This window comes from Equus przewalskii, chromosome 10 (genome assembly GCF_037783145.1).
Source record: "Equus przewalskii isolate Varuska chromosome 10, EquPr2, whole genome shotgun sequence".
NCBI lineage: Eukaryota > Metazoa > Chordata > Mammalia > Perissodactyla > Equidae > Equus > Equus przewalskii.
Genome location: NC_091840.1, coordinates 17,583,711 through 17,599,311, shown reverse-complemented (window position 1 = coordinate 17,599,311; position 15,601 = coordinate 17,583,711). Strand labels below are relative to the sequence as shown.

The window sequence follows — 15,601 nt, the reverse complement described above, 5'->3', positions numbered from 1 at the left end:
CACTTTCAGAGGGGGAAACCGAGGCACAGAGAGGTAAAGTACTTGGCTGAAGGTCACCTAGTAGTAAGTGACAGAGCCAGGTTCAGAATCCAGGTAGGTCTGCTCTGAAAGGCACGCCTTTCACTGTACACCACAGTGCCTTCCAGAAGGTACTGAAGGGTACCGCACAGCTCAGAGAGTCGGAGGGTGGGAGCCTGTCTTCTGCTGCTCTTGTCAGTGGACAGCACCTCACACGCAGCAGGTGACACACACACAAGCATTTGGAGGTAGCGAGGAGCCCACGCCGAGCCTTCGGCCCAACAACCCCCACCCCACATGGCCTCACCTTGTGACAGGAAAGACTACAGCAGAAACAGTAGTGTCCTGTCCAAGCACCTCCTCGTCCCTCAGCGAGCCTGGGGCGTCCCTGTGCTGGGGTTGAGGGGTCTCAGCCCGGCCCCCTCGGGAGCCCTGGGAAACATGATCACAGCAGCCCCTTTGCAGCTGGAGAGGTGGGAGGGGAGGCTCCCAGGTGTCGGGGTCTCTGTGTCCTGTCAGGGAGAGGACAGGTCATGTCCTGGATGAGGCTCAGGCCGCAAGTTGGGCACATTCACACGTTAGGACCCTTGGCATTTTGGAATTATCTGAGGCCCAGAAATTGATGTTACTTAACCTGTCAGTTGCAAATATTTGTTAAATTTTGATTAGCTTCTACCTGTCAAGAAAACTTTGAAATGTTGTAGATAAAGGCACCTGTATTTAAAATTTAAGATAGAAAAAAAAATCCTCTAGCCTATTTTAAAATATCCTAAATTCCAAAATAGTAGGGGACAAATAACTGTGACTTGACAGATGACAACAGTGTTTCCTGAAATGGTATTTCATTGAATACTGGTCCACTGGATGTTGATAGATGTGTCCAGGGAAAAAAGTTCCATGGTCCAGTAAGTTTGGAAAAAACAGGCTAAACAAAGTTAAACAGGGTTTGCCGCTGCAGGACTTGTCAGGTCCTTTAATATTCTAATGCACATTGTGACCCTCTGAGAAGGATACGTAGTATGAATTTCCCAAATTCCTTTCATCCCACCTGCTAATAGCTGGAAGAGGGCTTGTTCCGTGGTACCCGATTTGGGAAATGCTGATCTAGCAGATGCTTTTGTTGTGACATGGACGATGCTGGTTGATTTGGGCAAAGGATGGGAATCAGGTCCACCTGGGGCTCAGGTTAGAATGCAGATTGCTGTGCCCCATGCTAGGCTTACGGAGTCTTGGGCTAGGCCCAGGAATCTGTATTTTAGCAACTTCTCCCGCTGATTCTGCTGCACAGTGAAGTTTGAAGACCTCTGGGCTAGGTCATCAGTGCTGATCTCTCTAGAAGTCCAGTGTCCAGTGGCCAGTGAGACAGTCAACGAGGCCCCATTGTCCTTGGGGCATTGGAAATACAATATTGAAACCAAAGACGAAAATCTATAGTCAGTTTTCAACCACGAATGTCAACAAAAGAGAAGATGAGTTAGAGGTGAGCCTGGCAGACAAGTGGACGCGTTTCACCTGTCTAAAGGGGTGTGGCTTTCTAAACACAAAAGCCATCAATGGTTTGGTCCGAAAACCCAGAGGTTGTCTGTAAGATGTTCAATGGTAGCTAGTTTGAGGTAATTTGGGGAAACGTCAAGGCCTGTCCCCTCAGGAGGGCCTGTAGGTGGTGAGACGACTTTCCAGGGCTGGGTCAGGGGTGAGATGGGCTCGTGGGAGAGCAGCTGGGCCTGGAGCGGAGCCCCCAGTAGTGAGGGGCAGGCTCTGGAAAGACCACCCATTCACCCTGCTCCTTGAGTGACAGCATGAGCAGGGAGGGGTCCCGCAGGGGGCCGGAGCCGGGCTGAGCTGCCCCATCCATGGCCCTGGGGCTTTCAAATGCCCCTCCTTGGAGTGGGGCCGGCCCCATCTGGGGGAGACTGACCCTGGCAGAGACAGAGAGGGAGCCTGGGAGGGGGCCTGCACTGTCCTCCTTCTCTAACGGCCCATGCCAACGTGTGCCCAGAAGAGTTTCCGCTGTGTCCCCTCTGCATGTCCCCACCCTCGGCCAGCCTGCTGCCCCCTCCTGCCAGGGTGTTCTGAGCAATGGCCCCAGTGTGCCGTGTTGACACTAACAACGTGAGACCTAACAGAGTCACGGGGAAAGAAAGTCAGCTGGGTTTCCGCCAAGCCCAATGTAACAGAACACGTTGCTCCCATCCCCAGAAATCAGCTTAACTGCATCAGGCTCCTTCCGTGAGCTGTACAAACAGGTGTAACGTACTTTCTCATTTCCTGTTTTATCAGCTCGCATGGTCAGTAAAGGCAAAGATGGGACTGGAAGCGAAGACAAAAAATCCAAGGTAAGCTGACGAAACTCGCTGCCGCCGTCAAGCTTATGGGGCGGCCATGCTTTACGTCTGAGTAATTGTTAGATATAATGTGGGGAGCATTTGTCACAGAAGCACAACTGTCATTCAAAGTGCTTTGTGCTTTTCTGCAAACTTCTCAAATCCCAGCATTTATCCATTTTGATACGTATGCCAGGGCGGGGCAGGCAGCCGGTGAATGAATTAATGTTCCTAATTGCAGCTGCATTGGCATAGTTTAAATGAGACGTTTACAGTAAATTAAGGTATGTTTGAATTGTCTGCAATAAAGTTTGAATTTTGCACATCTTACACTTCCCACCACAAAACTAGGCTCAGCAAACACACACAGACACACTCCCATGTTTAAGATACATGGAAGATTTTCTTTGGGGCCTTCAGGAGTGTTGATCAAGGAGGTGCTCTCCAACCTAAGGCAGAAGGTTCTGGAGAGGTCCTGAAGAGAGGCAGGCTGTGAAGAAAGTGGAAAGGGGCGTTGGCGAGGCAGTGGTGGGAAAAGCCATTCTGAGGCATAGGAACAGCAAAGACCAGAAGCATGAAGAGACAGTGTGTTCGAGAACCCTAAGCAGATCGGCCTGGTTGCTGTGGAGCGGGCGGGATGGCCCCTGGAGGAGGGAAACCTGGCACGCACCCTGAAGGCTAAGGGGACAGGTGTGGCCAGGGCACAGGAGATGCCATCTTGAAGTCTTGCCCAGACGGCGACTTGACTTACACTTCAGTCAGTCCAGAAACCAGCCAGAGGAAGAGTCCTCGAGCAGCCTGCTCGCCACCAGAAGTGTGTCCAGAGCCACGCCCGCCCTCACTGCCTCCTTTCAGCTGTAGTTTACTCCCTTAATGTCTTCGCATCTTGGAAAATTCTCTTGTAAATGCACAGTAGGGCTGTCCCAGGAAAATCCCACTGTGGCCCAAGAGAAGGACCTATTTAACGTCATCTCCAATTTCCAATACAAATTCTGCGTGAAGCATCTGGGTGTTAATCGGTCCTGGAGCCCTGATGGAGTCCGCGGGTGCAGACGGTAGCTCTGGGAGTTTGGTAGCGCGTGTCGAGGGCCGCTCCCCAAAGCGCCAGCCGCCCTGTAGGAAGTCAGGGTTCGCCATCACTAGACCCTGGTGAGGCAGCTGAGGGTCCTGCAGGGCCTTGGGAGGCTCTGCCCTAGATGCTTGAAGCCGTAGCAGTGGCTGCTTGCCAATCGTGATGCACCTTTAGGGGAGTCCCAGCCTCGTGCATGCATGTATTCCGTTCATTCATTCGTTCGCACATGTGGGCACGACCTCCCTGTCCTGGAGTTGCACACAGCCTCCCAGCGAGCAGTCACATCTCACGTACCTTGGCCAGGTGGGAAGCAGTGCCGGTGGAGGGGACCTTGTGCAGCTGGGGAAGGAGGAGTTGCTGGTACCCACCCCAGCTTCTCCTGTCACCGGCCCCAGAGCCTCAGCCTGCCTCCCTCCCCTCAGACCCCTGCTCCATCCTTGGGCCCTCCTTGCCAAGGCCGGCCGGCCGCCGAGAGGGCCTCAGCCACTTCTGGGGGAATCCGAGGGCAATGGAAGCAAACCCAAGGAGCCTGAGGAAGTCTCCAGTCAGGACCCTGCTCTGTAGCTCTGACTCCCTCCATGGAACGCTCTGGATTGGCCTCTTGGTTCTATTCCTGAAGGCACGGCCCCTCCCCCTCCCAGACCACCCTCCTCCACTAGGGCCACGCTTCCAGGTCAAAGTCCCCCAGAGGCAGTTAGAACAGACCCCAGGTGTCAGCCGCCATCCATCAAGTGTCCTTGTCTCAAGGGGGCAGCTCTCGCTGTGAGGTCTTCCAGCTCACAGATGCCTGTCCCATTGGCCGCCGGCCCCACCCAGGCCATTTCCTTAGGTGGAATGTGCTCAAGAGTAAACACTGGCCAGATTAGGATCCATCAGATAGTATTTTGTTTTATTTCAGACTTTAATCAGAAAGCATGCGTGCGTGTGTGTGTGTGTGTGTGTGTGTGTGTGTAACCTAAGTGGCACGAGGGAGAATCTTTCAGGCTTGAGGCAGGCACAGTCCTGATTTTAGCAAGTATGAGGCTGTCTGTGCTGGAACAGGACCCAGGGTTAGCGGGCCAGCATGAGTTCCTCCCCCAGAATTGAGCAGAAAGTGGGACCCTTCTGACCCATAACACATTGGGGATGTTTTCTTGAAAAACATCCTAAGAATCACATACTTTGGTGATCTCCATTGATTCTGGGGGCATGAAACACCTTTAAACCAGTGGTCTCCAAAGTGGGGAGCACAAGAAGATCCGATGGGCTGGAGAAAGAACATAGTGGAACTACCATCCGGTTTTCATCTTCTCTTAAAAGTTCTGTCACGTGTAAGTTTTCTGATGTACATCGTATATTGGCATCAAGGCATCTGTGTTAACTGCTAAGGACCTTCAAGTCCGTGAGGGGCCCGGTTACTCTCTGTTCTTCTGGTTGGAAGGACTGATGTGGGTACATGGTCCAGACAGTTTGGAGACCCCTGCTTTAAACCGTCACCTGCCTTATTTATTTTTACTTACTGTCCTTTTTCAGTTTGCTCCCCTCCCCCATGTGCTGACTTTTATTTTGATTTTATTTATGTTTATGTTTAAGACATCCACACCTTCCTGTGCTAAAACCTTGAAAAATAGGCCTTGCCTTAGCCCCCAACGCCCCACTCCTGGTAGCTCAGACCCTTTGATCAAACCCTCCAGCCCTGCCGTGTGCCCAGAGCCATCTTCCTCTCCTAAACACGTCTCTTCTGTCACACCCCGAACTGGCAGTTCTGGAACAAAGGAGATGAAAGTCAAGGTAAGGAAACCGCCTTTGAAAAGAATCAGGCCGCTCTAATGTGGTTTTCAATTTTTTTTTTTTTTTCCTGGCTGCAAAGACCTTTCTTCAAATGAGCTCTTACCCACAAGCATCATGCAGAACAGTTAAAATTCTGGTTGAACCGGGGAAAAGGGGTTTGGTGCCCTCCTTCTCAGTTCCCCGGGTCCCTCAGAGCAACAGCCCCTAGGGCACCTGGTGGGAGCCTGGTTTGGGCATCACCACCCAGCTGGGTCCCTTTGTCTGTTCCTGGCCTTGGTAACTGGAGCGCTCCCAGACTGCCCTCCTCGGGGCTCACAGCATCGCTGTGCAGCGACACCTGGCCCCCTAGTGCACTCCCTCCTGAACCACCTTATGGTCCTTGGTTACCCTCAGTTTCTTTTTGGAGTTTGTGTTATGTGTCAAGGTCATCTTCTGGGTAAACAGACCCAGTAACTGCCCCCGATCAGCACACTGTGCTTGTGTAGACTTGCTCTCAACCTGTGGCCAGTTTGCTAATTGATGCTGGTGCTCACCCCCAGGGCTCCTAGCACACCTAAGGGTTACTGACACCTAAGGGTTGTTTGAGAGAGAACAAAAAAATACCACCCAGCTCTGTTGGCTCGTTAGGTTCAAGAGCGTCTCCAAGGACCTCTGGTGAAACCAACCACCATCAGTCAAATAAATCCCTGAGGAGAGTCAGAGAATGGGTGTCCGCATAGGAGTGGTCTACTCATGTCCTGCCCGTCGACACTGGGTAGATGATAGCCTGATGGTGGCTCTGAGCTCTGTGGCCTTTAGTTAAATGCAGTAGCACGACTCATGCTGATAACTCCTGTAAACAGCTCCCCTAGAAGGAAGTGGTAGTCAGAGAGCTTGGCGATTGGGTGGGGCTGTGGGTCGTGTGCCCAGCACACCTTTGTGACTGAGAAGACATTCGCTGCGTCTAGTAGGCAAAGGGTCACCCCAGTCGTAGCCTCATTTGAGTCAAGGTGGTTGAGTGGGGCTGGCATGGACTCTGGGTGACAGTCACCTTTCCCGATCGTAAAAACCACCCTCCGGTGCTTCTGTTTACAGGGGGCAGATAAAACTGGAACGAAGATTGCCACACCCCGGGGAGCAGCCCCTCCAGGCCAGAAAGGCCAGGCCAACGCCACCAGGATTCCAGCGAAAACCACACCCTCCCCGAAGACCCCACCCGGCTCTGGTAGGAAGAATGTTCCCTGGACTCCCCGCCTGGCGGGGTTCAGGCTGTAGCGTCCTGTGTCTGCAGGCCTGACAGTTAACAACCCCCGGCAGCTGATGGACGCCTGCAATTCACTAAGCCCCGGAATGTTTGTTTTCCCTCTCGTCCTTTTGACAGTTTTCTGAGGGAGATACTGAAGGCTTTTTGTCAGTGGAGACACCAAGGCTCTGAGAGTTCACACGGCCAAGGCTAACCGGCTCATTTAAAGCATGAGGAAAGTGCAGCCACGTGGCTAATAAGTGGCAGGAAAGAGGCTTCTCTGAGCTTCTCTAACCCAAGTCCAGGGCCCCAGGAGGTGTTTTTCAGCCCCTAAATGATCCTGGGCGCCGTCTCTCTGCAGACAGAGCAGCCTGGATGGGTCACTGTGGGTGACCTCGCATGGGGTGCAGCCCCTGTGCAGCCTAACTCACTGGGGACGTGGGGGACCCTCTGACAGAACCGGAGGCCCATCCCGCTGGGCTCCTGTGAGTGAAACCCAGTGGGTTTGAGCACCAGGAAGCTTCAGTGAGCCATCTTGTTTCCAGTGATGCAATGAAGAGTGGTCGTCCTCTTTGGGGACTGGGGACAACCCGGCTGAGCTTCCCCCCTCCACTGCCCAGGCGACTATCCCAGCCAGCCGGGTTTCAATCTGTACAGCTCAGGCTGTCTGGCCTGTGTTGGCTCCAGGTGGTACTCAGGGGCCTGTGGGTCTTGTATGGGGGCTGCATGGGGTCTGGGCTGGTTCGCTGTGTCTCTGCTGCTCGTTGGCCCGAGGGGACAGTCAGAGCCCCTCGTCTGCTGCATGGTTTTGCCATGGCGTTGAACCCAAGTTTGCCAGAGGGCGGTGCCTGCCAGGACGGCCACTCGTTACAGACTGTTGGCTTGTCTTCCCTCATAGTGTTTTTTCTCATGTGTATAATACATAGGATTTGGGGTAATTAACAGCACTGTGATTTTTATGGATGGTTTTGATCTTGGTTTTTTTCACTTAACATTATGCCAGCTGACTCACACAGCTGGAGTCATAGCTAGAAACGGCGCGTGCATTTCTCTTCGGATCTTACCCACTCCTACGTGACAGCTGCAGGTGGACTGATCCCCCCTGTGGGTCCCCTTGACCTTGTTTCCTGCCAGACAGGGCCTCTGCTCCCTGAACCCATTCCCTGCCTAGCTCACCTCTGTGGGCTGGCCTGGCCGGATGTGGCTTAGTGTCCACAGCGTGAAGAAGAGCTCATGAAGGCCCCGTTTAAGCTTGGTTATAACAAGGCTGTCTGTGGATTTTTCTTTTAAGCTACCAAGAAAGTGCAGAGAAAGCCACCCCCTGCAGGGGCAAAATCTGACAGAGGTAATTTGGAGCCTGCTTCGCCCAGGGGGTCGCCCCCTTTGCGTGTGCGGCTGTTCGCTGGCTTAGGTTTTAGAGCTGGGAGGACCTGCTTCTGAAACGTGGGCTTCACACGTTGAGCCTGAAGCTGGAACAGTCGAACTCCTGCTCCTCTCCTTGCGTGTGGTTTGTGGGATGTGTCTGTCTGAAGGACCTTTATAGTCCTGCGTGTGCTCACTTACTGTTGGGGCGGGCCAGGGGAGCATGAGCCTCGGGCAGGGTGTGGGTGCTGGAGGTGTGGACCGTGCCTGCCCGAGGTTTAGGTGTGAGATTCCCGCTGGCATTTATGAGACGCGCACCCTTGGAGCCCCAGCCGCTGTGCTGGACGCTGCACCTGCTACAGCATCCGTCTTCCAAACACAGCACCGTGGGCCACAGGCCGCTCTCCCCATTTGTCAGACGAGGACACAGGCTGACGGAGGTCAAGTGACTTGCCTGAGGTGGCAGTGTAATTAAGTGTCACAGAAAGGATTGGAAGCCACCGCCAAGTCCACTGGTCAGCCTGGAGTCCATAGAGGCAGGAGGGGCTGTGGAACGGAGGGGCCGAGCCTGCAGGCCCTGTCTGTTGTCTCCTTATGTGAAAAAGGAGAAAAGGCTTCATTTGTCCTGTTGCCACAGATCTTGACGACTTTAGGGATGTCCAACAACAAAGAAATTCAAACTCTAAATTTGGCCGCGCGCAGTCTCCCCTTGACATGAGTCGCCGCCCTCTCTGTGCAGGCGCTTCAGCAGAGAGCCGGCGCCCTCCTCCAGGCCCGGCAGGTCCCTGTTCGCTGTTTGGTGCAGATGGTTCCTGGGGCGCGTGCAGGGCGTCTCTGCCGGAAGCTTGCAGACAGCAGCAGCCAGACGCCTGGAGCTGGAGGAAGCTCAGCCGTCCCCTGGCACGGCACCCAAACCTGGGCCTTTCAGAGTGGAGTCTGCTCCAGAATCCTGGGGAGCTGGGGAGAACCAGTTTTACAGGCCCCACCCCTAGAGATCCTGTCCTCTCAGGTCTGGCTGGGGCCCAGGAGTCTGCATCTAACAAGTCTGCCCCCTCGTTGGGGAGGTTCTGATGCAGGGTCCCTGGGCCACACTTGGAGAAACACGGATCCGTGAGGCAGACGAAGTAGTAAACTACTGAAGAGGGGACCTGAGACTTGCAGGAACAGAAGTGTGTGGGGAGCACAGGCTGAATCTGTTGGGAGAGGAGCCGTCCCTGGTCCTCCCTGGCTGGTTTGGCTCCCACATCGTATTTGCAAAGGTGCACTGGCACTTGCCACGCGTCATGGGGGGAAGGGCGTTGCTGGGGAGGGAACAGCAGGGCAGGGCACGCGGCATAAAGTGGCATGGCTTGTTTGGAGAGCTGGGGGCAGGTGGGTATGAAGCTGGCATACCCTCTGGAACCTAGGTACACAGAGGAGTCGGGGAGGGACGGCAGGGGTCTGATGGGAAAGGGGCCTTGAACTTGGTAAACAGCTTAAAATTCACCCTGTGGATAAAGGGTCCATTGGATCCAGATGAGGGCAGCCCCTGGGTCCTCATTCAGGGAATAGGCCGAGTGGAATCGCACGAGAGTTTTACGCACATTTTCACGCATCCCCGCCTGGCTTCCCTCACTGCAGGCATTATAATTTTTTGCATTTTTGAGTTGAGGTCCTTGAGCTCAGAGAGGGAAAGTGACTTGTCCGAGACCACACAGCTCATTGGTGCCCATCTCTTGACCGCAGGGCCATGGGGCAGAGTCAGTCCCCCTGGGGAAGGGGTCGTGGGTGGCCCTTGATGGCTATTCTGTTGCTTCCCTGGAAAATGGGGTGTCTCTGTCCCTAAGTGACAAGGGCAAGAAGAGAAGGCATTTCTCTAGAAATGGCTTGAGGTCAGCCTATTGCTGGTTTGGCTGAGTTTCCAGCCTTGTTCCCACCTGCGTAATCCGGCCCCGAGTCTGGGAGTGGACCTCAGGACAGGCAGCCCCAAGGGACTTTCCAACCCTCACCCGCCCCAAGTGCTGGCCTCACGCCCTCCTTCCTCTCCAGGTGACTCGGGGAAATCTGGGGATCGCAGCGGCTACAGCAGCCCTGGGTCCCCGGGCACTCCTGGCAGCCGTTCCCGCACCCCATCGCTGCCGACACCACCTGCCCGGGAACCCAAGAAGGTGGCAGTGGTCCGCACTCCACCCAAGTCGCCGTCTTCAGCCAAGAGCCGCCTGCAGACGGCCCCCGTGCCCATGCCAGACCTGAAGAACGTCAGGTCCAAGATCGGCTCCACTGAAAACCTGAAGCACCAGCCGGGAGGCGGGAAGGTAAGGGCGTGCAGGGGCTGGCTGCTCGGGTCCCCCACACCGGGGCAGAGGCGAGCGAGTGACTCTGCTCCCCCGCCTCACATGGCACCCAGGCCCCTCCAGGACCTGGTCACGGAGAGACAGCCGGGTTATGGTTCACTTCTTTATTGGGGTCACTGCCATGCCATGAGTGCCCTGCTTAGGGGAGAGAAAGTACCGGTTCTTTCCTTCTCCATTTCACCCCTGCTGAGAGGAGAGGATCAGAGAGGACAGGGTTATCTGGTCTCTGTGACCTGGGGGTCCTCGGAGGCAGGGCGCCCACACACGTGCCCCCCGCGTGCCTCGTGTTTAGAACATGACACAACCAGTCTGCAGGTGGCGTCTCTGGTGTTCGCTGGACATTTGTTTAGGTGAGGTGTCTCTCTAACCCTCAATTCTGGGGAAATTCGGGGTTCCATTTTGGGTCTCCTAAAGGTGGAGAAACGTGAGCTTCTGAGGGCCTGAGGTGGCGGGAAATGGGGACCGGCCTGGACTCCCTTCCTCCTCTTCTTGTGCCCCATTGGGTGAGTTTCCTGGGGCTGACGTCCAAAGTCCCACAGATGGGGCAGCTTGTAAAACAGAGGTCGATTCCTCACAATCCTGGCGGCCGGACGTCCACGGTCAAGGTGTCGGCAGGGTTGGTTTCTTCCGAGGCCTCGCTCCGTGGCCTGTTGGTGGCCGCCGTCCCTTCGTGTCCTCACACGGTTTTTCTCTGGGTGTCTCCCAGTCCTGACCTCCCCTTCTTATGAGGACACCAGCGATAGTGGATTAGGGGCCACCCTAATGAGCTCGTTTTAACTTCATGACCACTTTAAAGACCCTCCATCCAAATACAGCCCTATTCTGAGGTGCTGGGAGGTGGCTTCAGCATATGGCTTTGGGGGACACAGTTCAGCCCATAACAGCCCTCCCCCCAGCACACAGAGGGGAACAGAGAGGGAGGAAGAGGAGGCGTGTGTGGGGTGCAGAGGACCACAATTCCGCTCGAGACCACGGATGTGTGGGCCTTGGGGCTGGGCCGTCTAGGGGGCAGTGAGCCTCCTGGTGGGCTGGGGGTGCTGTACAGAACCCTGACCTGATGCTTCCCTTTCATACAGGACCACTCGCCTCCCCTGACACAGGGCGCTCTGCACAATTGACGTTATTTATTACTCTGGGCCGCGGCCTGGGTCACGGCGGAGGGAGGGCGTCTCCGAAGGCCTTGGGTCCATGCGGGCGCCTTCCCTGAAACCCTGCACTTTGCAGGGCCTCCTGCTGGCCTTTCCCATCCTTGTGGCCCTGAAGGAGTAGAGCCCCGTCTCCCCGCTGGTCTGGGACCAGGGGGTCGGCCCTGGGCCCTGCAGCGCCCACCTGTGCTCCTCTCCATAAAGATGCCCATCTCCTTCCAGAAGGGGCTCTGAGACAGCCGTGCTGGGCGTTGGCTTGAAGTTGACCCCTCTGTGAAGCTTCGGGGGCAGAGGGACCCCCAGGGAGAGGGTTTCCAAGGTGGTGGGATGTTTCCCACTCGCATGCGCACCTCTCCCTCGGCACTGTGAGTGTCCTTTGTGCACCCTGTTTTCAGAGCACAGAGTGACTGTTTGCCCCCGTTTTGAAAAATGAGAAACAAAACCCCGCACAGCCAGCTCTGCCCCATTGAGACGATCCAGCGGCTGTGACCAGCTGGCTCATGACGACACATCCCGGCGAGAGGGAGGCCGTGATCATCAGGTCTCCTGGCCTGTGGGCTGTCACACACCAGCAGACGCCTCGTCTTCCCGTGGGCGCAGGCTGTGCCCCTCCAGCTGGAGGTCATCTGAGGTCGGCTTGCAAGGTTTGGGCCAGTTTGGGCCAGTTCTTGCAGCCCTGCTGAGAGCAGCTGTGACAGGGCTGAGCGGGAGGAAGACCTTCCACTGAAGGCCCTGCTCAGGGCGGACCCCACCCCACGCCCAGGGCTGCCCAGCCTGTCTGTGCAGGGAGAGGGGTCCGGCTGGGGGCCAGTGACTTGATGCTCAGAGTGGAAAGGGGGATGGTGCCCCAGGTTACAACCTTGCCACGCTGGGCGCAGGCATGTGTCCGTACCTCCTGAAGGGTTACAGGAGACAGAGTGACCTTCTGTGGCCCTAACTGGGGGAGGGGGTGTGGGAAAGCTGCAGAGGGGGGAGTACCAGCCTCCCCGTAAGTTCCATGGAAAACCTGGGAAATTGAAACAAAGAAAACCTCAGCTGTAACAACAAAGATCAACACGTTAATCTCCAGGAAAAATGAAAAAAAAAAGGGTAAAAGAAGGCACATGCAATCCATGGAGAAGACCTTTAAAATGACTAGACTGACGGCTCTGAGGGGCCTCCTTGAAATCTGGATCCCTGTGGCCTCGCGTGGCGCCCGACATACAGTAACTGCTCCATCAGTGTTTGTTCGGGTACAAAACGGACAAGGCGCTAAGTCCCAAGAAGAACTCACTCCCTGACTAGAGGATGGGTGGCACTGAAGGAGGAGGAGCCGGAGGTGGCCTGTCTGTAATGGCAGCGTGAAGAGCGCAGCAGGTCATTTAAATCATCGGGGAAAATGTCAAATGGCTCTTTTCCGCTTTGTCCTCTTCTCTGTTTTCCTGATTTGCCACAGTGAACATCATGGCTTGAAGAGTCTGAACAAAAGTATTTTTAAGGGGAAATGCAGATGATCACTGGCCACTTCCGCAGAACCCGTTGGATCCACCAAGGGTGGGGAGAGACGGGGAGGAGGGCCCGCAGCCCGGCAGGCCAGCGTACCTGCTCCCTGCGCAGCAGTTGGCCCACAGCCCCGCCCGCCGAAGACAATCACCCGCGGGGGGTTCCTTCACATCCTAGTGCCCGAGCCTCCCCCAGGCCTGTTAGACTCTCCAGCAGGGCCTCCCAAGTGTTCCCCCGCGTGGTCCAGCTGAGACTCAGAGCCCCCAAATTCTCACCTGCTGGCCTCTGGCCTCAACCCCAATACTAGCTCATCCCATGCACCCTGGATCTGGTGACCGATTGTCCTCTTTTGGTCCTGACCCTGTCCCCATTTTCAGATTCCATGCACCTGGCTCCTCAGACAGCTCAGAGGCAGCCCAGGCCAGTCCCTGCGTCCTGCACCCCCTCCCCAAGAGTTTGTCCCAGCCCTGTTCCTTAGAGGGGGCGGGCGGTGTTTGGAAACAGAGACAAAGAACCAGCATTTAAAACACATTAAAAGGGGCCGGGAGGCCGGCCTGGTGGCGCAGCAGTTAAGTTTGCACGTTCTGCTTCGGTGGCCTGGGTTCACCGGTTCAGATCCCGAGTGTGGACATGGCACCGCTTGTCAAGCCATGCGGTGGCAGGCATCCCACATATAAAGTAGAGGGAAATGGGCACAGATGTTAGCTCAGGGCCAGTCTTCCTCAACAAAAAGAGGAGGATTGGCGGCAGATGTTAGCTCAAGGCTAATCTTCTTCTTCAAAAAAAACACATTAAAAAAGTAACCTCCCCACTGAAGGTTGGAGTGATGTGGAATTGCCAACCTTACATCCTGGGGAGGGCGTGAATCAGGACAGTCCTTCTGGGTATGACAAAAGAATGTTCTTAGCTTTCACAATTTAATTCCACTAAATCAATGATCTGTCAAAGGGCCTGCTGTCTCCTTCCTCTGGGCCAGCCTGAAGGTCACCTTGAGATCCTTGTGTCCCTGTGGACTCGCACACAACTCGATCTACAGTAGGTGCTGGATACTCTAAATCCAGGAAAGAACGAAAACCCAAAATTCAGAAAAAGATTTTAAGCACAAAAACGTGCATTGAGCTTTATAATTGAAAAACAAAACAATTTAAATGTCTAACAATACAGAGAGAATGGTGAGGCCATACTATAAATGACGTTGCCATTTAAAGTTTATCTTTGAAAAGGATTTTTATAATTATAAAAAATTATAAATGTTATACTAAGTTAAAATTGCATACATCATATACGTTATGCCTACGATCTATATGAGAAGCAGGGAGAGATTGTGAGTGATTCTTTTTCTCTGTTTTTCCCTTTCAAGGAAAACATTCTAATCAGAAAAGAGAAATGGATAGAGCAAAGCGAAGTGAAGCCGGGCCTGGCACGGCGGGGCGCGCCGGAGGGGCGCGGTTAGGCCGGAGCTTTGTCGTTTGCAGGAGAGCTAGGGACAGTCAGCAGCTGCTAGAGGGAGGTCCCCGCTGGGTGCGCCGGGAGCCGGGGGGCGAGGGCCCGGACAGGACCAGATAGGATGGAGAAGAGGCGGGGTGCCGGGGGCGCCGTCCCCAGGGAGCCTCGTGGGCGCGGGGCTGGGAGGCCGGCTGAGCTGCGTACGAGGGCGCGGGAGGGCTCCCAGCGGTTGCGGCAGCGCCCAGCTCAGCAGCCCTTGGCGGGGTCAGCGGGGCGCAGACGGGGAAGCACAGGGGACCGTCGGGCTGCGAGAAGGAGCTCGCCTGGGGCCGAGGCTGCCTGGTCAGGAGAACTGGGGGCGCCTCTGGCTGCCACGGGTGAGCAGGGATGTGCAGAGTCACGGCCAGGAAAGGGCCCAGAGCCGGAGCGTGGGGCGGCCTGCTTGGCTCTGAGCACGTGGAGCTAAAGGCCCTTCCCCCGAGGGGGTCCGGGTCCCCCGGCGGGACAGACGCCGGCCAGACCGGGAGGCTTGGAAAGCCGGGGGCTGCAATATTGCAAGTGGCCACAAGATGGCGGTGGAAGGCTGTAAGCGTCTGTCTCGGTTCTGGAGAACTCAAGTATTTTAAACTCATTATGTGTATAGACAGAGACCCAGTTATTTTTAAAAGCACACGTGTAGAACATTTATGTGGAGTAAATGCAGCGAATTTGTACCGAGGATAGGTTGCCTCTCCTGAGCGGAGGTGCCAGGCCCTGCAGAGGGGACAGCCCTGTCACTCCCAGACCCTGCTTGGGGCAGCCACTGTTAAAGGAACGGTGTAAATGGTTCTAAAGGTGACTCCCCTGTCATTCGATCTCTTCTTTGGCGCTTGACTTGACAGGACTTAGAGAAGTCTTCCCGTGTCAGTTCTCAGGCTGACCACCTTGGACTTGAAGAGAAGGCTTGCTGTGGGTGTCCAGGCCCCCACCACCACCCCCCACCCCGGGGGTTCAGTTCCCTCCAGAGCACCCCAGGCCCCAAGCCTCAGCACTGGACCGGTTGGCCAGGCAATGCTGGAGACCGGCCTCACCAGGGACAGTCCGAAACCCGGGCCAGCCTGGGAGCTCCTGGGGGAGAGCTGGCCGTCTGGAGCACCTCGAGAGAGGCAGGCCCAACCGGAACCAGCTCACAGCTGGTTGATCTGGTTTGGGACGGCTTTGGGTCCTCCAGGAAATGGATTAAACCAAAGTGGGCCCACCCCTATCTCCACCCCACCCCAGGGTCAAACCCTGTCCACAGGAATTTCTCCCTTGACTCGAGCCCCCTGGATCAAAATTAGGAGCTTACAAAACATTGTTCTTTCCCTTGATGGATATTTTCAGTGTCTGCCCAGAGCCGAGCCTCAGTATCACACATGTTACTTCAGCTGAGAAATTAAGGATTCCCA

The 15,601-nt window shown here is 55.4% G+C and overlaps 1 protein-coding gene across 21 annotated transcripts in view; it reads left to right on the top strand.

The window, feature by feature from the left end:
• The window catches only part of MAPT (microtubule associated protein tau), a 102,202-nt gene that overhangs the window by 70,885 nt on the left and 15,716 nt on the right, over positions 1–15,601 (top strand). For 9 of the 21 annotated variants that reach the window (XM_070560276.1, XM_070560274.1, XM_070560268.1 and 6 more), the window contains 3 exons: positions 2,299–2,354; positions 6,259–6,388; positions 9,797–10,062. In XM_070560276.1, the coding sequence (XP_070416377.1) occupies positions 2,299–2,354; positions 6,259–6,388; positions 9,797–10,062 (452 nt within the window). Of the gene's footprint in view, positions 1–2,298; positions 2,355–4,986; positions 5,185–6,258; positions 6,389–7,697; positions 7,752–9,796; positions 10,063–15,601 lie in introns of all 21 variants that reach the window. The other 12 variants (XM_070560273.1, XM_070560269.1, XM_070560261.1 and 9 more) reach the window with 3 other exon arrangements.